The sequence below is a fragment of the Anopheles marshallii genome, chromosome 2 (genome assembly GCF_943734725.1).
Source record: "Anopheles marshallii chromosome 2, idAnoMarsDA_429_01, whole genome shotgun sequence".
NCBI classification, from domain to species: Eukaryota; Metazoa; Arthropoda; class Insecta; order Diptera; family Culicidae; genus Anopheles; species Anopheles marshallii.
In genome coordinates, this window is record NC_071326.1 from 72254342 (window position 1) to 72269079 (window position 14738).

Genomic DNA, 14738 nt, shown 5'->3' on the forward strand with positions numbered 1-14738 from the left:
GTATAACTTTACTACTGTTCGGTTTGACACATTTAACAACATACGAAAGAACTGGCTGTAAGGTTTTGTGACACGTAAGTACAGCAAGGTACGTAAAACCAGCAACTTCGTCGAAAACAAGCTATTTCTTTCTGCTTACATACAAAGCACATTTTAATCGCATTACATTCATGATTTAATAGAGTACACTTTATTGTGAATTGGTGTGTTAACATATTTCGATTATTCTCTTCCTAAAACAACGGAGTAAACTTTATAAATCTGTCAATTTGCGGTACAGAGGTGCAGTGCACCTTACCGATGTGTTGCTACCTCCTAGTACAGTACTATAAGTTTTATAAACATGCGGTTCTGTTCTAACATTAGTTTTCCATCATGGTGTATTATTCTAGAATTATTTTCTGATGTTTTTATTTTTGTTTTTGGCAATTACATTCAACGAACAATTCTGTTCCACAAGCCAATCCCACTAAACACGTCGTCGTTGCCGATGGTATACGGACAAGTTGGAAAATAATTCGCTCTTGCTATTATGGTTGGGTAAAGTTTGCTTATAGAAAATGGTTTTGTTGCAGTATATATAAAAAAAAGAATCTATACATAAAAAGCATTGCGCATTGCGTTGATACAAACGGCCCAGCACCAACCAGCTGGCCGTGGGGTTGTTTTGACGTTACTTGTGGCAGGTAGCGAGCAGATCGATTGGGATAGAAAACGCGCGTCAATATTCTTAAACTAACACTTACGTTTACCTAAACACAGTGGCTCTACACGCAGCAAAAAAAAAGCACAACTGCACAACAAGCTGGAATTTGCACATCAATGCAACAATGCGGCTGTGGGTGGATGGATATTTAGAAAGGAATCATTCTATGCGCAATACACCTCTACGCTGGCTAGTGCATCAATCTCTCTCTATCCTGTCCGAATTCAGATGAAAAGACAGACAAGCAAATTGCATCTTTTGCGCGGTGCATTAGTATCGAAGATGATGATGAGTAATTGGAAAAACAAAAAAAAATGATTCAGGAATTGGTTCTCGTCCCCTCCCTCTCAAATATGAAAAGGGGTCACAACTCGGTAGTCGAAACTGCTGAATTAAACTTCAAGCGATTTGTAATTGCTAACCAGTGACGTGACAAGGAATACATCTAAACGTAGCGTCGTGTGCGGGGGGAAAAGAGAATAATTGATCCATTTCATTAGTGAACGTTCGTTTTGAACGAAGCTTTCAATCAACAAGAACAAATCCAAACATATTAGCCACAGGGCGCATTTTGCAGGCTGTAGGGATAGCCTGGGACTGCTGGTTAATTAGGTAGCTCGGTAGGAAATAGCAGACACAAAGACAAACACCATTCATCATGCAAAAAGGGGACATAAACGAAGGGTGTAGGTTGAACAAGATTGCGTGTTAGCACCACAAAAATTATCATTCGACAGTCGACAGCTAACTGCTACAAAGTATTGTTTTCAACACTGCTCCTAACCAATATACCTAATGAAATATCCTCATCTTAAACCATGGAATGTCGTACGTACACGCTAAATAATTTGACTGTGTAAAGGAAGAATCGCAAAACGGTATTGGATATGATTCAATTTGATTGCTTTTGAATGTTTCTTTGTTTGACGCAGAAAGTTTCACAACATTATCCGTCTGGGATTTAAATCTGTTCTGTTCTATGCAAAGCAACTCTTTGACACTGGAATGTTCATAAATTTGTCTAATCTCATCTAGCTTATCGATAAGCTGTTAAATTCACCTTTAGCCTTGGCAATACAGTTAGTTTATCGAAGTTACTATAAACAAAACTCTTGGTACACGATCTTTGTTTGACTCATTGCACTACGTGTTTTGCCGAGACACCAATACAGGGTGGTTCAAACCCTTGCTCTACACTGCAAAGAATTACCAGTATTAGGTTGATTGTATAAAAATGACTCTCCACGTACAGTACGGAGACCGATTCAACCGTGCGAAAGAGGTCAAATAAAAATAAACGACTTAAGGTCTTAACAAACAAAATAAATGTATCGAAAACTTTGCACCCTTCTGCAAATACTCGAATATTCGGTTAATGGTAATTAGGTGGTATCGACATTTGTTTTTGGTGTGTATGTGTATAAAGTTGCACAGTGGAGTGTGTTTGTAAAATGCCAATTCTGGTTCGAACTGTCACAATAAAGAGATACAATTACGGGTAATGGAACATTTGACTGTTTGCCCTAGTAGAGTTTGTAAATGATAATTGTTTCATAGCACCGGTCAATACCGTGGGTCATGTTTTTTGTTGTGGCAATTGAACCTTAAACTAAGTTAGCTAAATTTGTACACTTTCTTCCATGAAAGTTTGCTGTTAGAGAACGGGATGTTTCACGCGTTAGGCTGCAATAGTTAACAAGAATGTGTGGATGGGAAATTGGAGGTCACGTTTTGTCAGATCAGGTAAGGGGCACAACAAACAGGGAGCAAACACATTTCACTCGTCAAACACACGGTTCAGGCTAACATTGATACCTTGGCCTTGTTGCGTTTCTAGCTCCCGTACGATAAAGTTGCGCAGATCCTCATACGCCTGCTTGAGATTGTTGTTCTGCACAACCACATCGAAGTTTCCCGGTTCCGTGCCTACCAAAAGAAAGAACCATTATAGTCGTGTGATAGCAAATGTCAACCAAAACGGACGAGGGACGCGTTACCATATTCTATTTCTTTCCTTGCCGTGTTTAAACGCTTCTGTAAGCTTTCCTCCGTTTCTGTTTGACGTCCACGCAATCTGCGTTCCAGTTCCTCGATCGATGGTGGATTTACAAACACCAGCAGCGGGTTCAATCGATCCGAGTTACGAATCTGTTTCACACCCTCAATTTCAATGTCCAACACACACACCTTCCCTTGATGCTGAACGTTTTCCACTGCCTTTTTGCTGTTTAATTGGAATATCGGTTAGTAGGTTGTGTAAAGTGTGTGCTAAATCAAAGCTTATCATATCCCTACCTGGTACCATACATATTCCCGCTAAATACAGCCGTTTCAATGAATTCACCCTTCTCAATGGCGGACTGCATCTCTTCGACCGAGACGAAATGATAATGGATACCATTTTCCTCTCCTGGACGTGGTTTGCGAGTGGTATGAGACACACTGTAGCATGAAACGTATTTACAAACTTTTAACATTGAATTGGCTTAATATATTTATTGCTCATACCTGAATCCGAACGTATCCGGGAATTCCTTGAACAGCTTTTTCAGCAGCGTACTTTTGCCCGAACCCGATGGGCCACAGATGACGAGTGGACGTGGTCCTTGTTTCACCATTTTTCCGTTAAGGCTTGAAAATGCTGCTTAGTCCGTAGGTACGTAAAACAATGATAATAAAGAATTAGTTTCGATTGGTTAAACGGACGGTTCACAATTTATGCAGGACTTTCACAAGCAAAGCAGCTACTGTTTACGAGAACGCTTCCGAATCGTTTCTAGAGCCAAGTCTAAGAACGGACACTACTTTAAATAGCTTCTACAATGTACATTCAACCGGTCAGCAATGCCACCCCTCAATAAGCTATTAATTGTTAAAGCAAGCAATCATGCACAAACTAGCAACTAATGAAAAATAATATCCTACCTATCGATCCCCCTCTTTCCAACACAAATTTCCAACGAAAACGCAGGGGAAATTCTGCTTAACACGCAATATTTGCTACTGCCAAATGCGACCTATTTACTACTTATGATCCGATCCGACCGCGGTCCTTGTACCCACAGATACACAGTGTGACTCACACAATTTTTCCTGATCGTCTTTCGCTCGAGTGCAAAACAAATAGTTTTAAAAAACTTATTTTCCTTCCAACCACACACACACAGACACGGCACAATCACTAAGTACGGGCAAATCGAGTAAGAAGAGAAAAAAATACATTCCCGGCAAAGGAAATTCTTTTCACCCGCTCACGTACAATCTTGACAAGGTCGTGTCCGACCGCATGTACAGTGTAGCTAATGGCGCAGTTAGTACGGTCTCCGGTCCTCCCGGGATCTTGATCCAGCAACGTTTGGATATGCACTGGGTTCGGAACGGTTCGTGTGCTCAGATAATATTATTCTCCTTCACCGGGTCTCGGGCTCGGGTGCTTCGTTTCGCAGATGGATTCTGCCATGCGCAAAGCAGCCATTTCAAATCATCGGTATCGTTTCGACAGGGCGCAAGCGCTACTGCGAGGAAGATCACCGATCACTATTTCGACAAATGAAAAATCCCTTTTTTTCTCTCTATCTCTCTCTCGTTACAAAGGGCTTTTTCTTTTCTCTCTACAAGCTACGAAATGGTTTCTAGCAAAGTTTAGTCCAACTGAGTATTGCCATCCATTCCGCGAAGAACTCAGAGGAAAATATTAATCATCACGTGGTTGGAGACTGGCGGAAAACTAGATAGCAACCGAATCCGACGGCATCATCGTGTTTATTGCCAAAAGAGGATTCAGAGCTGTATTCTTAGCACAACGGAGTGGCTTAACATTGCGTTAAATGTTAATTTTATCACCATTATAGACCATCAGCCAGTTATGACGACACCGTGGGGCACCGGTGGGCGTCATAGTTTAGGTCACAACTAACGCAAATTCGATTCACTCTAATTACAGCATCACAATAGACGGCTGGTACATGGCCCTCTCTTTGCAGTGCGCCAATCTGGGCGCATTAATAGTGTAATTGGCAACCCACAAGTATTTTAAGACATAAATCTGTCGCAGTGTTTTTTCTAGGACGAATTTCAATGGTTTCGATCCGCACTGATGCCGATCTATCATGTTTCACCATGGAATGTCTCGCTGTTCCATTTTATTACCTTCGTTACCCTCCGGCGAAACACAATCTTTGGTTTGCACATCCCAGAGTCGGATCGTGCCAAATGGAGGATGTTCTGTGCCTAGCAACGTGGTATACGCATCTATTAATAGTACGCACATTGGCGGTTATTAAAACGGAACGCACTCATTTTTCAGTGTGTCTCGTAAGGGTGGGTATGGTGATCTACATGGCAAACAGTGGACGATGTGGATATCGTTTACCCGCGAATATCGTGATATCAAGGCCGACGTTCACAACGCTCTTTCCGTCAGAAGCCGGCTTGCCATTGTTCATTGTTTCGATGGCGGCGGCTTTGTTTTTGTACGTTTTCTTCGTGCTTCAACCGAACCAAAAGACGATCGAATTTCCGAATGCATTGTACACACGCAGAATGCGCACTATTATGGCCAGATGTTCGTATCAGTGCGATGGGAAGGTATTGCACTTCTGGCAAATATTTTACCGCGTTCACTAACTTCAACGATATTGGTGATGGTTTTGTTGGTCTGAAAGAAGCAAATCATAACATGAAACCAGGCTACCATGCATAACGCTACAAACTACAGGTATATTACGATGATATCTCTGCACGGCGTTCAATTAAGTACAGACATTTGCAAGGAACTACTCACCCCTTGCAATTAACACGGTTAGTGTAAGCATGATGAGTCGGTTATGCGCGAATGCCGGGGACACAATTTGTTAGTCACACAGGAAGCTTTTTTCTGATTGTTAAAAAATTTGGTGCTTGTTTTATAGATGTATTCCTAACGTTAAGCTTAGTAGTTAAACCACGCACAACCGGAGTATGATGATGATTCGATTATGATTGCCTTTCTTTGGTTGGCTACAGTAAAACCGGAAGTAGTCCTTTTGGTGCTTGTATGATACCCTTGACACTACGACTGGAAGTGATGGAACCGCTCAAAGGCCTTTACTGCGAGGTAGAACGGTTTCTAGATTCTTTTGCGTACAGTTTACTATTTTGGCACAAGGTTCCACCTACGTCTTAATCGCGTTAAAACAAAGCAAGCTTGCCGTGTGATGTCACACCACCATCCGGGACCGCATGGGGGACGTTCGTTCACTTCCGGAACGGTTTTTGCTGGTGTTGTCCCTTCAACAAACTATTTACCTTTGACTAAATACTGTAGATTGTTCTGGTGCTGTGGGCGCTGGTTTAGTAACCGACTAGTGCAAGTACTTTGGCAGAAAGAATGTTTCCCGATCGTGGAAACCCGTAATGCAGCAGTAGCAGTCCGGCACAGGACGTTGTTGAGTAACATCAGTGGAATTTTCCACAGGAGCTGTAGAACTGCGCTCTCTGCCGGCTTACCGGTATCGACGATGTTTTTGCACTGACCGAATTTTCACCAAATTTTCATACTCGGCTAAACGGGCACGAAACCACGAGCTGCGTTTTGCTTTCTATGCAGGTGCCGAAAGCAGCAAATTACGCAGAAGCGCACACGCACACACCTGCCGCGCGGGTTTTTGTGTACATTTTGACGGCGGAACTGTCAAATACGTAGCTGTGGTACAATGGGACATTCATTGGACATTTTTTTGTAATGCAAACAGACAAAAATAACTTTCACAATATCTTATTCTAGAACAGAAATAAACAAGTTTTTGGCCCCCAATTATATTATTTATGCATGTAAATAACAATAGCTAATCCACGAAAACATACATTTTAATTGTTTGTATACAAAAATGACCGCATGTGATCACATATGCCACTATGCAATTATTTTGAACTCGCACAGGGTGACTAGCCTCATCGTGGGGAACTGCTACTATTTGTTGCTCGGTTGATTTTGATTCGGAAGTGCAAACGTTTGATTTGTTAGCTTCTTTTTCACGTCCCACGTTGTTTAGTTTGATCAAACAGTTCGCGGATAAAACACCTCACAAAATATCCATCGTAGCACTCGCCTAAGAACGTGAAACTGTGCACCGCGTGCAAGGATGTCGAAATTTTTAACTCTGCGTCGTCCGACGACGATATCTAAATTAGCTCCACTAGTTCCACAACATCCGGACGCGCTTCCTCGCGAAATCGTACCACAATGGGCTGAATTGCTACCATCGTCGAAACTTCCCAACCGTTGCTGTCCAGTGCATGCGAAACAGTTTTCAAAAGGACCTTTGGCACATTCTTGCTGGGCGTATCCGGCCTGCCATGGATTCGATCTACAGGATCCTTGCATACGAATTGCCCAAAAGGACTATCACCTGTTACATGATAAGCATCTGCATCAGTTTTGGAGTGGATCACTTAAGAAGGTACAAGTGGGAATCGTTAGTGCTATAAGTACTCCTGTTAATTTGGACGTTTAAAACTTGTTATCTACAGAATTTGAAATTTCGTGGCCTAATCGATGGAGACGGAAGAGTGCTGTGCACACTACAGGAGCACAATGAGTTTCGAAACTTCCACTTCCTGCATTATCGTTTGCAGTTGCAAAACCTTCTCCATCAAATGGTATGTATTACAGACAAGGAAAAGAAAATCGCTAAGCTTTGCATTTAATTTTCAGAACAGTGAAAAAGCAAATATATCTCACTGCATGAAAATACAAACTCTTATGAAAAATGCTGCAGACTTTTGTGAAAAATTAGCCATCAGGCGCAGTCGGGCTGGTACAATTTATAGCAACAAAATGAATCGGTGAGTAGGCACAACTTGACCAACAAAAAGCTTTTTTCGATTAGCTTTTACAATTATATCATTTTAACTAAAACAGATGGAAAATATCAATAGAAAACTACGAACAGAAAACTTTGAACATAAAGAAGAACGTAGAGATGAAAAAGCAACAGAAAATAGCCGAAGGGCATCAGCACGATTTGAAAAACAAGCAACGCTATGATGAACTGTTAGCTCTTCGTAAGAGGTAAGCAAAATGAACGATTTATTCGATTTACTACTATAGATTCTATTGTGATATTGTAGAAAAAAATTAATACTTAAGAGAAAACTGCGAGAACGGAACGATGTACTGCGACAGCGGTTGATTAACCACAAGAACAGAAGTCAAGAGGTAAAAACTAGAATGGTATGTCAACATAAATCGGATCTCGTAACTCGAAAATGCTATCGGAAAATTAATCTCTCTATTCTGTTAAAGCAAATTGAACGTTTTCGAATGCACTACCTCGCGTACCTAAAGGAACGGAATGAAAATCGACAGTACTTGGAATCGTTTCTCACGCAAATGCAACATAAGGTCCGGGACAGAAAGGACATGTACGAGCGAAAGCACAAACAACTGGAAGAAGAACTGGTGCGAAGGAAAACGAGAAATCTGGCAAGGAAATATAACCGTCGAAGCAAAGCCATGCTGGTAAAAGCCCTCCTAAAGGAGTGTAAGAAAAAGCTCTTGACTAAGTCATCGGCCAGGACCGCTTCAATGGAACATGAAAGGATGGAGCGTGCGATCGATGCGGCCTATGCCATTCATACTACGATCAGTCCTACGACCAGCAGTGCGCAGATAATCGACACAGCCAGCCAGTTCATAATGGATCTACATGATGCACCTATAGAACCCTTGCCGCAGGATTCGCTCATCAGGGGCTATGTGGTCGATCGGCTCCGTGATATGACGCATCAGATTGTGCAAAAAGCTGTCCAACAAGCTTGCGTGCTCATCGAGCAGGTGGCTGTCAGAAAGTTCGAATCGCTTAACATGGAAGAGCGACCGGTAAGATCGTCACTCTCCAACCAAGGAAGCATTTCTAGGCAGGCTTCCTTTCAAGCCCGGTCCGAGCGCAATCAATCGAGGGTGTCCATGGGACCGGCTTCCATCGTAGAGCAGTACGAAACCGAAAACCTCTCATTGAAAAAATGCAAAAACCGACCTCCTACACCGGTTACCTCGGTAACGTCGCTTGTGGAACACACTCTGCACCAATCGAAAGAGGAACGAATTAGCATCAGTGCGCTAGAAGTAAGTACCGAAACGACCTTGGACATTTTGCGGCGTATCCAATCCGAGTCCTACCCACTCATACATGTAATGCACAGTCAGCGGCGCTATTTGGAAACTCATCTGTTGAAATATCGCATGATCTTACAACCGTACGTAGATCAGCGCGTATTGGCCGGCATCGATCTCGACCGGTCAGCTATCAAGCGCACCGTCGAAGTTGCTGATAGCGAGCCAACCGACAAGGAGGCAATCCTACAACTAACAGCAAACGCTCTGTTGCAGTTTCCGGACAGCAATCATCAATACGCTATCGCTCTCTTTGATTCGGTGAATTTCCTATCGCAGCAAGCGATTAGAAAAATTGAGCAAATACTGAACGCACCATAATTTTGGAAGCAAAATGCTATTAACGATTCTTATCTATCAAATTATTGTTTCTTTTTTATTGTAATTGTGCACAATGGGACAGTTTTTTCAAGAGAGTCTAATAAATTGTCTTTACACTTTGCTCGAGAGTATATATAACGAACTTAGGCCAACATTTTTTGTAACCGACCATCGTCGTACATCTTCTTGATGTCTGTCCCGCCGCCGACGAAGTTGCCATCGATAAACACTCTTGGAACCTATGGGGGAGAAGCACCGTTATTAGATAAAGTGTTGTTGATTGAAGGCTTTATGCCTCCACAATCACTAGGCGTGATATCACCACCCACTTACCGTCCTTCCACCGGTCAGCTCGCCCAGCACAGATTGCATCTCATCGCCATCGTTTCGTTTGTCCAGCTCGTAACAAGCGTATTCTTGGTTCAGCTTCTTGAAGGGCTGCAACGTAAAGGCGCATAATTAATGTGTGCCGCCTGATGTTTACCGGATGAGGTGAACAAATATTTCCCCTGATTCACACTTCAAAGCCACGTCATTTTGTTCAATAATTTTTGAACGATTCTACCGAAAACACTCACCTCCTTTGCCATGGTACAGTACGGGCAGTAGGTCTTGGAAAAGATTACCACCTTATCCTTCACGATAGCACTTTTTACAAATTCCGCTACGGTACCGCTCATGTTTGCTGGAACGTTTCGACTAACCAATGAACCCATAAAATGTTGCGACTGCGTCTCCGTATGTAAACTTTTGTCTTTCAACTTTTGGCGTAATCAGCGAGTTGACTCTCCCTTTTCGAGGAATGCGAATGACAGGTACAGTGGTGTGAAATCCATCTCGTACCTCGGTCAAGAAATTTTGTTTGGCCATTATTGCAACTCATTCTATTTCGTAACCAGTTGACCATTTTTGTACGAAACTCTCTTATAAAATTGATTACTTACTGCAGAAGCAATTGATTATCGAATGTTTGCAAAATGATCTAAGGTAAATAACGACCAATTCAAAATTCCTGTAATGTTTTTTTTTCACAATTTCACCACAGTCCCTGCTCAATGACAGCTGTTGTCAAATCACAAACATTGATGGTGAAAATTTACTTCGAGAAAAAGCCGAAAGCGGAGGCCACGGATTTGTTGGCATTTTTCTCGTGCTCTTCATACTCGTGTGCTTTAATAAACAAACTTTTTCCTGATATAAAGGTAAGTACTTTAATATGTACATGCATTACGTTTGATAAATGTAGAATGTCTGGATGAAAATCCGTGTTGAACGTTACCTTTCCCACCGCATCCGTCGAGATGCTCAAAATCGGCCATGTTTGATCTTAGCCTTCTGTAGCTACGTTGATAAATGCTATTTTTGTTGTAACGTGTACTCGAGAAGCCAACAGAGTGGAAAACAGCCTTTTATTTCATACACGAGCCACCAACTTACAGAGGCTAGGATTGTTCCAATGTAAAATATCAGAGGTTCCCATGCTACCTGCGGTAGGGAGAACTCAGAGTGGATCTCGTATTCTCGTTAGCCGTACTGTAGCGAATTAAAAACCCGTGTTAATCGATCATATTTTGCTTCGTTTTGTTATTATTATTGCTATTCTTGAAGAATTCCAACCGTTTTCCGTCAACCGTCGCCGGGTATTCGTAGCCGTCGAAGCTATCGTGAAGATCCAACGGAAGAAGTCGCCACTACTTCTGCCCGCCCGCGTGTTCCGGTACCGAGTCAAACACCGAACAGACGTAGTAAAGACGATCGTTCATCGCGCGAGTACGTTCCCCTTCCGTACGACCCCGTAGGCGTGCACTAGCGCTTCGTTTTGTTCCTTGGAGCGCACAAGGACCAATCCCTTACCCGATTATCGCGCGTCTAGGTGGCCCCCAGCTGGCTGCCCCCCCATTTATTCCGTTCGCGACTTCCCCGGGTATGAGCAAAGCCGTCAAAATAGATCCATCAAGCGAAAGCAGCCGGGAACTGCCGCCCGGTACGTTCAAGCTCTTCATCGGCAATGTCGACGAGAAGACGCAGCCGTCCGAACTGCGGCCACTGTTCGAAAAATACGGTACGGTCGTCGAATGCGATGTGGTGAAGAATTTCGGCTTCGTCCACATGGAAAACGAAGATCAGGGCCGCGAGGCGATACAGCATCTGAACGGGTACGTGATCGGCGGTCAACCGATAAAAGTGGAGGCGGCCAGAAGCCGCCGGGCACCGAACGCCAACACGACGAAAATTTTCGTCGGTAACCTCACGGACAAAACGCGCGCACCGCAGGTACGCGAACTGTTTCAAAAGTTCGGTGCCGTCGTCGAGTGCGATATCGTGCGGAACTATGGCTTCGTGCATCTCGATCCGACCGGGGACGTGAACGATGCGATCCGGGAACTGAACGGCATGATGGTGGACGGCCAACCGATGAAGGTACAGGTGTCCACCAGCCGTGTCCGGCCGAAGCCCGGTATGGGCGATCCGGAACAGTGCTACCGGTGCGGTCGTGCCGGCCACTGGTCGAAGGAGTGTCCGCGTCTAATCTGGGCCGAACGTGGCTTCCGCGAACGCAGCATGTACGCCCGGGATCCGTATCCGCCGCCGCCACCGCCGCCATTCCTTCGCGATCGTATTATGGACGGATTTAGGGTAAAATCAAACCAGCAAAACACTTATGCATGCATATTACTACCTTCTTTAGTTACTCCTTCACTCCTTCTTTTTATGGTTTATGTGCTCTTTTTGTTTCAAAAATGCTTCTCTGTTTATCGAAACTATTTGTATTCCGTTTTGGTGGAAGATCGATAAGTAGACACTACGCAATTTATTTTCCAATCTTCAAACACGTAGCAACTCGTGGAACTTTCTCGCTATGAATTTTTCGACTGATTTTCCATAAACATTCACATTCAGGAAATTTTTCATTCATTGAGCTCAGGAACACCCAAAAACTGCTTAAATGTTTCAAACCCAAAAAATTGCTAGCACTTCCGCGCAACGGACAGACCACCTAACTGGAAGCTTGTTTGTTTTTTTCAAATTCTCTTTTCAAGTTTTGGCAGTACTAAAAGGTATATCCCGGTACTCTTGCATTGTGGCTATTCTGAAATTTTATGTGTTGGGTTCTTATTTTCTTTTTGCTAAGTCGTGCTATTTCTCGCTATCTATTCGCTTCCTAAAAACCATCCACCCGATTGAACGTAAACCCAACTGGTTTGCTAACCATTTGCTACTGATGTAATTTACAGGACACGTTTGATTACTATGACCGCTACGAAGATCCGCGCGACCTGTTCGAAAGGCGGTACGGTATCCGGGGCCGTGACTTTCCCCCCATAAGACGCGAACCAATGCCACCGATACCGCCACTGATGAGGCGTAGCGTAACGGAGAGCAGTCGTAGCAGCAGCAGCTACGAAGCCATCTTTAGCCGGCGTACGCCACCGCCGACCAGTCGGAATGGAAGCAGCAGCATAAGCCGCTTCGGTGTGTACGAAGACTTTAGCCGGGATTCGTTCGATGATAGGCGCGGTCTGCGTGGACCGTCGCCAACCCATCGGTACGCACCGTACTGAGACGGAATGAACTAGACCCACCACCATCCCCGTATGGTTGGGTTCTAAGATGTATTGGTGGCGCGAGTGTGTGATCGCACCGTCCCCCCACCCAGGCTCAGATATTACGTGGAATTTAGATGTTAATCTAAGAATCAATTACACACCGCATCGCCAGAAGGGATTAGAACAAAGGAATGGGGGAGGTTTCGGGAGAACCATATCGCAAGGCTAGTACTTCCCCATGCCGGCTCCAGATAGCTGCAAGGTTGTACTTACAGCTCCTTAACCCCATATAAGAAAAACAATGATCATGATCGAGAGAGTAGGGGGAAAAGTTATCCTCCGTGACTGTGTAAGAGAGTCCAAGAGTTTCAAATGCAACTGCTCTTAGGACTGTGTGACAAATTCTCATAACCGACACATGCATTTTTCGTTCACGTCTTCATTTATTAGTTGATTGTTTAGTATGTATTGCTAATAATTCTTTGCGTAAGTCATGTTTTATTTGAAATCATCTTTATTACGCTCATTTTTTATATCGCTTTTTCATATTTTCTTATCGTGCGTCAACATTGTTGCGCTCTAATATCTTTAATCGTGGTATACATCGTTAATGGAATATCGGAATGATATTTCTGGGGCCGGTTCTACGAAACGAAGACGACGTGCTTGGTTCAGTGATTGATAGAATGGTAAAACAAAACCTAGAACTAGCAGGAATCGGTCTACGGCGAAAGTAATACTGTGTAAAAGTTATCATAAGCTACTGAAGATAATAAACAAACGTTTTAAACACCTGAACGGAATGAGTTTTGGATTCTAGTTCTACGAGAATATTTCGAATGGGAAGTAGTAGTCTTTTTATTACACACGGATGGTAACCACTACGAAGCTCCGATGCAACTTCGCTATTCTAATCACAGTTTCGTACAGACTTAATCAACACTTGTATGTTGCGCTGAGATTAATGTACACTCAGATCATTGCTGCCCGACCGTCTACAGCTCCTTCCAGCCGTATTTGTTCTTTTCCTTCCCTTTGTCCCGTTCCTTTCCGTAGTCCTTTGTTCCCTTCGGTTCGTTATATTTTGCTTCACTTGGTTTAGGTCCTTCTGCCCTTTCCGGTGGACAATAGCAGCATCGTTGCTGTGAATCCAGGTATGATTTGCAGCCCAAGGTAAGCGTACCGGTGAAGAGCATCTTTGCGGCAGCCTTACAACCTGATACAGAAATACGCAAACGGAGACAAAAGTGAAATCTAGTGCCGATTGTTTTCTGCTTCACACTTACCTTTGACCACAATATCGCCTACAACATTCTTCTCGTAGTCATCACAGTACCGGTATAGGCAGCGTTTGAAGTCTAAATCGCACAGCTCCTTGTCGCTGTTGCACGTATCGTAACAGATATCATGTGCATTGCAACACTGTTCCATCTCTACCGCTGGCAGGTACTCGGTACTGATTTTCATCCCCAGAGATCCGCATCCATCCGATTGCGGTATGTAGAACTTATTGCGCGTGGGTGTTACATCTGAAAGGAACGTCATACACACAAACGGAATCAATGTGATGCTGTGCAAAACTGCTTCCGGTTCAAGTTCTCTTACCGCCAGGACATTTATACACACAGTTCTCCTCTACCGCCGCATCAAACACTTCGTGGACGACTTTAAATTTCTTCGCCACATGTAACACGTTTTTCATCACATCGCCAAAGACGGCTTCGGCCGCTATAATGGCATCGCGCAGATTCGCTATCATATTCGAACCGTAGCCGGTATACGCGTACGTTAGGAAGGTAAGCGAATAGATCGCCACTTTCATGTATGGAATTTGCATTTTGTCGAGGTTTTCTGTTCTTTCGATTCGTTTCGCTTGAGCACTTCACAGCTTTTGGTTTAGTTTTTCGTCGTCGAAAATCCCGCGCCTCCTGCGATTGTCGGTGGCCAGGTGTTGTAGAGTAGTAGCTCCCAGATGATGACCAGCACTGACGTGGTCAATTACGGTGCG

General features: G+C 43.6%; 5 protein-coding genes across 5 annotated transcripts; 2 read left to right on the plus strand and 3 right to left on the minus strand.

The window, feature by feature from the left end:
* Positions 1-1098: 1098 nt before the first annotated feature.
* On the minus strand, positions 1099-6143 carry LOC128719395 (guanylate kinase). Its single transcript, XM_053813020.1, has 6 exons — positions 5993-6143; positions 3215-3347; positions 3002-3148; positions 2704-2930; positions 2522-2632; positions 1099-1151 (listed from the first exon to the last, which is right to left on the minus strand). The coding sequence occupies exons 1-6, from the start codon at positions 6141-6143 to the stop codon at positions 1099-1101; spliced, it is 822 nt and encodes a 273-aa protein (XP_053668995.1).
* A 685-nt stretch (positions 6144-6828) lies between these two features.
* Positions 6829-9182, plus strand: LOC128708833 (uncharacterized). The gene is made up of 6 exons (XM_053803814.1): positions 6829-7146; positions 7217-7345; positions 7401-7531; positions 7608-7757; positions 7817-7919; positions 7992-9182. The coding sequence occupies exons 1-6, from the start codon at positions 6829-6831 to the stop codon at positions 9180-9182; spliced, it is 2022 nt and encodes a 673-aa protein (XP_053659789.1).
* Positions 9183-9325: 143 nt separating this feature from the next.
* Positions 9326-9898, minus strand: LOC128718530 (uncharacterized). Its single transcript, XM_053812153.1, has 3 exons — positions 9761-9898; positions 9516-9620; positions 9326-9421 (listed from the first exon to the last, which is right to left on the minus strand). The coding sequence occupies exons 1-3, from the start codon at positions 9896-9898 to the stop codon at positions 9326-9328; spliced, it is 339 nt and encodes a 112-aa protein (XP_053668128.1).
* A 1210-nt stretch (positions 9899-11108) lies between these two features.
* Positions 11109-12745, plus strand: LOC128718928 (RNA-binding protein lark). The gene is made up of 2 exons (XM_053812544.1): positions 11109-11819; positions 12419-12745. The coding sequence occupies exons 1-2, from the start codon at positions 11109-11111 to the stop codon at positions 12743-12745; spliced, it is 1038 nt and encodes a 345-aa protein (XP_053668519.1).
* Positions 12746-13725: 980 nt separating this feature from the next.
* On the minus strand, positions 13726-14568 carry LOC128719650 (group XIIA secretory phospholipase A2). The gene is made up of 3 exons (XM_053813277.1): positions 14336-14568; positions 14017-14259; positions 13726-13946 (listed from the first exon to the last, which is right to left on the minus strand). The coding sequence occupies exons 1-3, from the start codon at positions 14565-14567 to the stop codon at positions 13726-13728; spliced, it is 696 nt and encodes a 231-aa protein (XP_053669252.1). The 5' UTR covers position 14568.
* Between the last annotated feature and the right edge of the window lie 170 nt (positions 14569-14738).